The 8,087-nt window shown below is 53.4% G+C and overlaps 1 protein-coding gene across 1 annotated transcript in view; it reads left to right on the top strand.

Moving 5' to 3' along the window:
* Window positions 1–8,087, top strand: part of ATP9B (ATPase phospholipid transporting 9B (putative)) — a 184,946-nt gene that overhangs the window by 128,507 nt on the left and 48,352 nt on the right. Inside the window, exon 17 of the mRNA XM_029922755.1 lies at window positions 7,636–7,796. Within this exon, the coding sequence (XP_029778615.1) occupies window positions 7,636–7,796 (161 nt within the window). The remainder of the gene's footprint in view (window positions 1–7,635; window positions 7,797–8,087) is intronic.

The raw sequence follows: 8,087 nt of genomic DNA, 5'->3' as shown, positions 1-8,087 counted from the left end.
GGGTTGGAAATAAAGGCTTCGTTGTAAATTATGATCTTATTTACTAACAAATTGTATAAGGAAATTAAGCAGGTGGCACCGTGGTGCCCTCCAGCCCCCATTCCGTGCAATGTTTTAAACAAAAGGGAAGGGAAGGACCAACAGGCAGGCTCCTCCCCCGCTCGCCTCGCCCCTCCTGTGGACTGCCGGTCCTGCCGTGCGGGGGATGGGGTGCTCCGCCCCGGGCCCCCCAGACCAGCCGCGTCACCTGTGCTCAGCATTTCCAAGCCACGCACAGGGGTGATCCCTCCAATACCCCATTTTCTGGGTGTCAGAAACGTGGTACAGAAATTATCTTTTAGCTCCTGGAGAAGAGTTCAGAGGATTCCCTGGGGGGACGCTGTCCTTGTGCGAGGGATTTCAGGGCGTTAGAAGGCCTGGCTGCGTGGTTGAGAGTCCCCGAAACACGTAGCAAGTAGGAGGGCCCAGGTGCTGGTCAGGTAGTAGTAACATGCTCGGTAATATGGAGCTTTCCAGCCAGTAATATTTTGTGAGTGATCCCTAAGTATTTTATGAGTGTCAGGAGAAGGGGGACACGGACATGCACACGCTCCCGGGAGCTGGCAGTGGCCCGCCGCGGTCTCCCCCTGCCCACTGGAGGCCGGGCTGGGCCCGAGGTGGGGGGTGGGGGGGGACGCTCCGTCAGCGGTTTTCTGGAACCAGTGTCTTCCCTTTCTTACCGTGTCCGCTCAACTTTCAAGACTCCTGATAAAAAAAGCCTTTCTTAAAAAAATTAAGTGCCACTTAGAGTTATTATTAGAAAACTCTGTTCTCGTGTTGCTAGGGAACAAGGGATCCTGGGAGCATCGGGTCTCGGGCGTTGGAGGCCCGCTCCCAGCCGCCCCCGGGGCCCCGGAGCGGGCGCCCCGGGCCTCGGCTTCCTGGGTCGGGCGCAGGGTGAGCACTGGCCGGCCCCGCGCTCCCGGGTGCTGCGCTTAGACAGTGAGGGTTTGGGAGGAGGCTGATGCCATTTGTGAAACATCTGTTAAATGTGAGATGACCAAAACCAACCGCTGCTTTGCTTACGTTGAAATCCGAATCCCGACCTCGAATTTCACTATGAAGTGATGTTGAATATTCAGGCTTCTGGTGTCAGTGGCTAACTTAGGTCATCGAAGTGATAATTTTAAATTGGTAAGTGGTCTTGGCAAATCCTGTAAAACCGGAAGCTTCCTGCATTGCTAAGACAAAAGGGAGGACGCGGGATCTTGAGACCATTAACGGAAGCTGCCGTTACAGCCTGTCCGTTCCGTTGACGGCTCTGCGTCTGCAGAAGCCGCGGCAGTGCCTTCAAACAGGGTTCCTACGTGACAGTACGTTTTTATTCAGGAAATTACCCTGCAGTATAGCATGCTGACGTCTATAAATTCTGTCTTGAATTCTGCATGGCAAAAATAGATACTTACAGTAACTCTTTTTTTGTAAGACAACACCACCAAGACTACCAACGCCAACACCATGTATTAAATAGACTGAATTGGTTGAATTAGAGATTGAGGTTCTGCATTTAAAAAAAGGCTTTCAGGATTCAGAAAAAATAAGTGTCGAACTGGAGCGCCCTCTGCTGGCTAAACTGCAGCATGCCTCACCTTGTGCCTCGCCGCCGGCGAGGATCTTGCTGTGAGAACAGCTGAAATCCTAACAGGGAACCGGGCACCCGGGTCACGGCGGGGCACGGGGCCGGCGATGGCTCGTGCATTTTAGTTCTCTTATGTCCCCGCTTTTCAAATAAATGCTGTGGACCGTTGTAAAATAAAATTAGGAGGTTTTCGTAATATTCAGCCCTAGAGTTTAATGTAATTTGTGTACATAAAGTACAGGTTAAATTTCCAGGTAGTTCCCAGACTTTTTTTTGCATGTTCACACACACTCGTGTTTGTTTGGCTTTAAATGTGTCACAAGTTGTACCTAAAGGAGTATTTTGAACTAATTTCTCACATTAAAAGTTAAACATTTAACTTGCCACTTATTTTTAAGCCATTATATTGCTTTAGATTTGGTGACTTCTGATGAATTGGTGACACCTGAATCAAGGTTCTGATCTGACGGGGGAGGTGTGCAGTGGCAGACGTGAGCCAGTCATCCTGCGTGAGCGTGAGTGGGCCTGCGCTTTGCCGACGCAGGGGCGAGGTGTGTGCGTGTGCACACCCGTGTTCGCGGACAGCCTGCGTGTTCCGGCGTGTCTGTCCGTTAAACAAGGATCCCGTCGAGTGGATGTGTCAAACAGGAAATGCTAAAGCCAGTGTTGAAATTTCTCACACCATCTGCGAGGACTTCAGGAGTCACTCCGGCTCCGGCGGCGAGCTTGCGGGAGGCCAGCCGGCAGGTGCCTCCAACTCCGGGTCTCGTCTGCGTCTCTTCCGCTGACAGGGACAGCGGCCTGCCTGCCTGCCGGGGTAGCTGGCCCTCACCCCACCGCTGTTTTGTGTTCATGTGAAAAATAGAACAACCCTGTTTTCTTTTTAAATGTTAAACATTCAAGGAAAAGCGTCTCCTGTAAGAACCGTGTAGTGAGCATGGGGCGGGAACCCGAATCGCTGAGTGTGGAAGAGTCGGGCAGAATGTGCTGGTAGGTGAGCGGGCCGGAGGTGAAATCCTCTCACACGTAGACTTTAAGATGTTTGTTGTGTAAATAAACATTTTGATTTTTAAAAATCGAGGTGACGTATTGTGACCCGTCACAGCGGTGCGTCACCGCCAGGACTGCTGTGCGGATCCGCACTCGGGGAGCCCGCACGGCGCGGACCATCGAGCCGCCGCACTAGGGAGACGCTGCCTGCGTCCAGATCGCCGAGGTGGAGACCGGCGGCCGCGCAGTTCATGTCCGGAGACGAGTACATAAACAGACGGGAGAAAAAGAGCAAAAGGCCAGAGCGCATCACTTTTAAAAACTAATACTTTTAATTTAAACTCCAAAATGGGAAGAGTTACTTCCGTAAGATTTAGGAGTTAGATTTAGTACATGAGTTTCAGTTACTTGAAATCATAGGTACAAACGGAGGCCTGAAAGTTACTCATTCTTTTTCTTGTTTTCTAAGATTCTGCTAAAAGTGGAAAATACAGGGCTGATTTGCTTCAAAGATGTTTAAAAGGAATGCACTTCTTACAGGGGTTTCGGTCGGGTTGCTGTGCAGCCCGCTGTCAGCCGTGTGGTCAGACTCCGAGTTCTGAGTGACGGGGCGCTCGGTGGGCTGACCCAAGAGGAAGTTAGCGGTTAGACCGTCAGCGGCCTCGACAGCCTCATGTCCCTGCTGGTGGTCCTTCGTGTCAAAGCCGCACTTCTGCCTGTGCGGAGTCGTCTGAGTAAATTAACTCTCAGGCTGTTAGACTGGAGACGGCTCTGGTTTTCAAAATGTGATATAAGTGCAGCGGTAACGCAGGACAATTAAAGTTATATTTAGGCTTCTGCAAGAGTTTAAATTAGTTTTTTGATATTTCACATCCTATCATGTTGCTATTCTAAAAGACTTCTCTGTGACCAGTTAAACGTGCGCTTTAGAAGAAGAGTAAAAGTACTCTGATCTGGGGGCGGCACCACACGGTCCGCCCTGTGCCACGGATGCCCTTTGTGTTGTCTCTTAACTAAGTTTTGAGAACACGAGACCTTTGTTCCAGTTTGGGGTGCGCACCGGTTTCTTAGGGACTCAGCGGCATGCCAGGGGCGGACTTTTCCAGAGATGAGGTGGGTTCTCATTCATCCATGCGCCCATTTAAGAAAACCTGACTGATCTTTTCTTGATTAAGCAGAAGAATCCCGTATTTACCCTTTATTGTTGGTATAAACCATTATTTTACTGAGAACCATTAGCTATTTAAAACTTGGTACATAAATTAAAGAGGAGCTAAATGGATTTGTGATCGTTGCCATTAGTAGCATTTTAGATTATACAGGCAATTACCGTGTTCATTATCCTAGAACAGCCCCTTTGCAGAGCCATTGTGGTGTCTTAGACATTATGCACAAATTTTCCCTTGGAGATTAAAATTTCCAGTAGCGTATTTAATTTTGTTATCACAGTTGTTTCAAATAAAACAAATATTATGACAAGTAGAAGAAAATTTGCTTTACTAATATAGGAAATTACAATAAATGTTGAAAATTGCTTGCTAGTGTACTTAATTTACCTTTTCTTATGCAGTCAAAATTACTTCGAGTGATTAATAATATATTTTATGAGTGGAGAGGTTTTGCAATTATAGGAAAAGGTATTTGGTTCGGGTGTTTCCAGAAATCTTTTAAAGAAGGAAGAGATTCACATCAAAACTGAAGGTACCGTCTTCTTTGTAAAAGCTGAACGCTTACAAGTTGACAAGTTTTTATCCTGAATAGTTTTTGAGAGTCCAGATTGCATTTTAGGTGAGTTGAAGAAACTTTTAACTGTGTTTTAGAGAAATGAGTATAAAAATATTAGCTATTAGCTCAAAGTGGACTTTTAGGAAACTACTTGTTGAAATACATCTTTTCTTCTCGCCGTGTCCGTTGGCACTGACACGGAAATGTGGCCGTGCACCCTGGGGCTGGGTCCACGGCTTCCTGGCGAGGGGGCAGTCGTGGTTACGTCCGCCCTCGAGGGGAGCCCGAGGCGGTCAAGCCGAGCTGGAAGGTGCTGGAAGGTGCTGGAAGGTGCTGGAAGGTGCGGGGGGAGCCGGCCAGGCCCGCTGGTGCCCGCGGAGGCTCGGCGCGGCGTGTGGCGTGCAGGGGCCGCGCTCGTTCCCATCCTATATGCAGCCTTTCTCAAAGGAAACTTTGTGTTTGATTCTGGCTGGTTTGTTCCGGCTCTGCCGGTCTTTCACTGCTGAGATGCAGGGAAAGTGGGAGGCGGCCGTTATGCATTTTGCGAGACAGTGATTCTTTATTTTATTACAAAAAAAAGACCAACTCTGGAAGGCCCGATTAAATCATCCCTTTCACTTTTTAATGGGATTTGGATGAATAGAGTAAAATCTGCACTTTGCATTCATTGATAGCATCTTTAGGCTGAGGTAATTGAGTCTTCTGTCCCTGACTGAATGAGTAATGACTTCATCTGACCCTCCGCGAGGCCTGACACTTAGGCCTCCTTTGTCACAGCAGAAGGATCTGGGCTTTGAAACATGCTCTACTTCCTCGGCTTAATTTTTCTTCATTTTAATCCAAAAACCGATTTTTCTCAATAATTCAAGCACAAACTGTGGAGTAGCTGGAGTAGCGGGAATGGCAAGGTATTTGTCCTCCACGTGCTTTTTCAGTGCAGTTGATAAATCAGCTGCCTGCCCCTCAGGGGAAGCCCGGCCCTTGTGGGGCAGCCCTGCCGGAAGTTTCCAGAACCTGGTCAGGGCTCCTCTGCAGCCCGCCCAGGTCGGGGGAGGCTCTGTTGCCAGGCTGCAGGTGGAGCCGGGTGTGGACCCCGAGTCCCGCAAGGCCCCTTGGCCCGAAGGCCACCTTGTGCAGAACGGGAAGGCTGGAAGGCGCGCCTGCGGCCGCGGGAACCCCAGAGTGAGCGCTGAGGACCCACCGGGTTTGCTCCGAGCGGCGGTCCTCGGTCAGGAGCCCGTCCCTGCCCCGTGCCCAACAGACCAGCACCTTCCAGCAGGTCTTGGGCTGTCTTCCCAGGGGTGGCCCCCCCCAGGTGTCAGCAGGGGGCGGAGAGGGGGGGAGCAGGGGCAGGGTCCGCAGGTGTGGGGGGGGGGGGGGGGGGGGGGGGGGGGGGGGGGGGGGGGGGGGGGGGGGGGGGGGGGGGGGGGGGGGGGGGGGGGGGGGGGGGGGGGGGGGGGAGCAGGGACGGGGACCGCAGGTGTCAAGGACGGGTAGGGCGCGCAGAAAGAGAGCCTGTCGGGTGGAGTGTTCAGGGCGGGGCCTGTCGGTTCAGGGCACAGACCCGGCGGTGTCTTGGCGGGTGTACAGGTAGGACCCAGCTCTAGCCCAGCGTCTGCTGTGACTTCTGGGTCTGCATCGTCGCCGTGCCTACATCTAGGCCGCTCTTGAAGGCGGTGCCGGTAAGTGGCGGCGCCCGCTGGGCCGGAGAGAGCGCTCGCTGGGCTGTGCTGCTGGTGTGCTCTTGCCTTTCCTACCGCACTGGCCGTTCGTGCAGGTGAAGTCTCACAGTTGACCTGTTTCTCGTAACCTTACACTGTAGGTAGGCGTAAAACGGAGGAGACGTTTGCGTGTATTTACTCAGTGAGTGAAGTTTTTTGTAGCAGCACTTTAGACCTCCTGACCGCTTTGCGTTTTCTTTCTGACTCCGTGTCCTAATGTTCTCATGCACGTGTGTGGAAATGTTCATGAAACCAGCCGTGAACTAAATTCAAGAGACATGGGGAAAGTTACCTTTTCATTGGCTAAAGCTAGGGATTTTCAAAAACGAAGTTACTGATGAGCTCAAACTAGACTCTCTAATTTGAGAATTACAGCTCTGGCAGTCGCTCTTTTTGTTTAAATGACTCACGTTCAAAACTCGTACCGATTCAGGGGAAACTCCCGCGATGGGGACTCCCCGCGCTGTCCGCGGCCTGGGCGAGCTGACGCGCGCCGGCTGCGGCTGACAGTCACCAGGAGGGACAGGGAGCCGCCGGCCCGCAGGGAGTGACGGGGAGCGCCTGCGGAGACCCGAGGAAACTGAGGCTCACCGGGCGCAGGGCGACGGTCAGATCCAGGTGCCCTGATGCCAGGAGCGAGGAGGGGAGAAGGCGCGTGCGGGCCGCTCCGGGCCAGGAGCTGCCCTGCCTCCCCGTCAGCCCCAAGTCACACGAGGAGGGCCCTTTTCTAACCCATTTTACAGATCGGAAGACGGGCACTCGGCTCCCTCAGGATCATACCGCCAGCCGTCAAACGCGCCTGCGTTTCGCTTCCTGAGGAAACGTGACTGCGGCTCTGAGGCCCGGGCCCCGCCGTGTCCAGCACACGCCGCACCGCGCTGTGGCCCTTCGGTGGCCGAGGGTGGCAGCAGGCGGGCTCCGCGCAGACGGCCCGAGCTCCCAGTCCCAGGAGCGCACGTCCGGCTCGGGGACGGAACGCTGTGTCTCGCCGTCTCCAGGGCCCCACGCGGCCCGTGCCCGGACGGGAGCGCCTTCCCTCCGACGGGACCTCCCCGCACGCTTTGCTCAGCACGTCCAGGGCCCCCAGACTGGACTGGAGGGCTGTGTCCCTTGTTGGGAGACCGGAAAGTGTAGGATTTGTGTAAATTAAATAGGAATGACTTCAAGCTAACTGCCCTGTTGCTTTTCTGCTTAATTAGCAGAAGCTCTTCGCCGACGCCCCTGGCAGAGAGGATGGCAGGCCGGCCGCCCGTCCTGGGGCCGCGTCGGGGTGAAGTCCCTGCGCCCCTGCCCGCGCGGGGCTGTCAGGGCGCCCTCACCCTGGGGAGGACCGCGGGGTTTTGTGCTTGGCCGCCCTGGTCTCTCCGTGGGCCCTTTCTGGGAACGCTCTGCGATCGCCACTTCATTTTAGAAATTCTGCTTAAATCTCTTAAGAGGCTTTTCAGGAGAAAAGTCAAGTTAATACCTTTTTGTATTTCGTTACAGTTTAAGGTCGTCCCAAGAGGAAATTTAGGACGTCAGTCATCACTGTTCTGTATGGGGACTTCCCGGTTATGCCTTAACCTTATGTTTTTCTTTCAGGTTGGTTTGCTGGACCTTGAACTCAACCGTCTGACCAAAGCACTGTTTGTGGCCTTGGTGGCCCTGTCCGTCGTGATGGTGACCTTGCAGGGGTTCGTGGGCCCCTGGTACCGCACGCTGCTCCGGTTTCTCCTCCTCTTCTCCTACATCATCCCCATCAGGTGGGTTCGGATTTCCGAGAAGGCAGTAACTGGTTTCACGGAGGGAGTTCACTGAAATGCGTCTTTCTCAGTATTTAAGTCGTCACCCACACGAGGCTTAGAGACGGAGCCGGGAAGTCCGCCCGTGAGGAGGGCGCCTGCGGGCGGCCTCGCTTTCCTCGATGGGCCTAGAAACCCGGTGCCCCCCCACATATGCACGTGGTGATGACCTAGTGCTCCAGGACCGAGACGTGTTTCTGGGACGGCGCTGTGTCCTGCCCCCGGGTCTGTGCGCTGCTGCCGGCAGGTCTC

This window comes from Suricata suricatta, chromosome 14 (genome assembly GCF_006229205.1).
Source record: "Suricata suricatta isolate VVHF042 chromosome 14, meerkat_22Aug2017_6uvM2_HiC, whole genome shotgun sequence".
NCBI classification, from domain to species: domain Eukaryota; kingdom Metazoa; phylum Chordata; class Mammalia; order Carnivora; family Herpestidae; genus Suricata; species Suricata suricatta.
The sequence above is the reverse complement of the archived record's forward strand: the minus strand, read 5'-3'. Positions and strand labels throughout refer to the sequence as shown.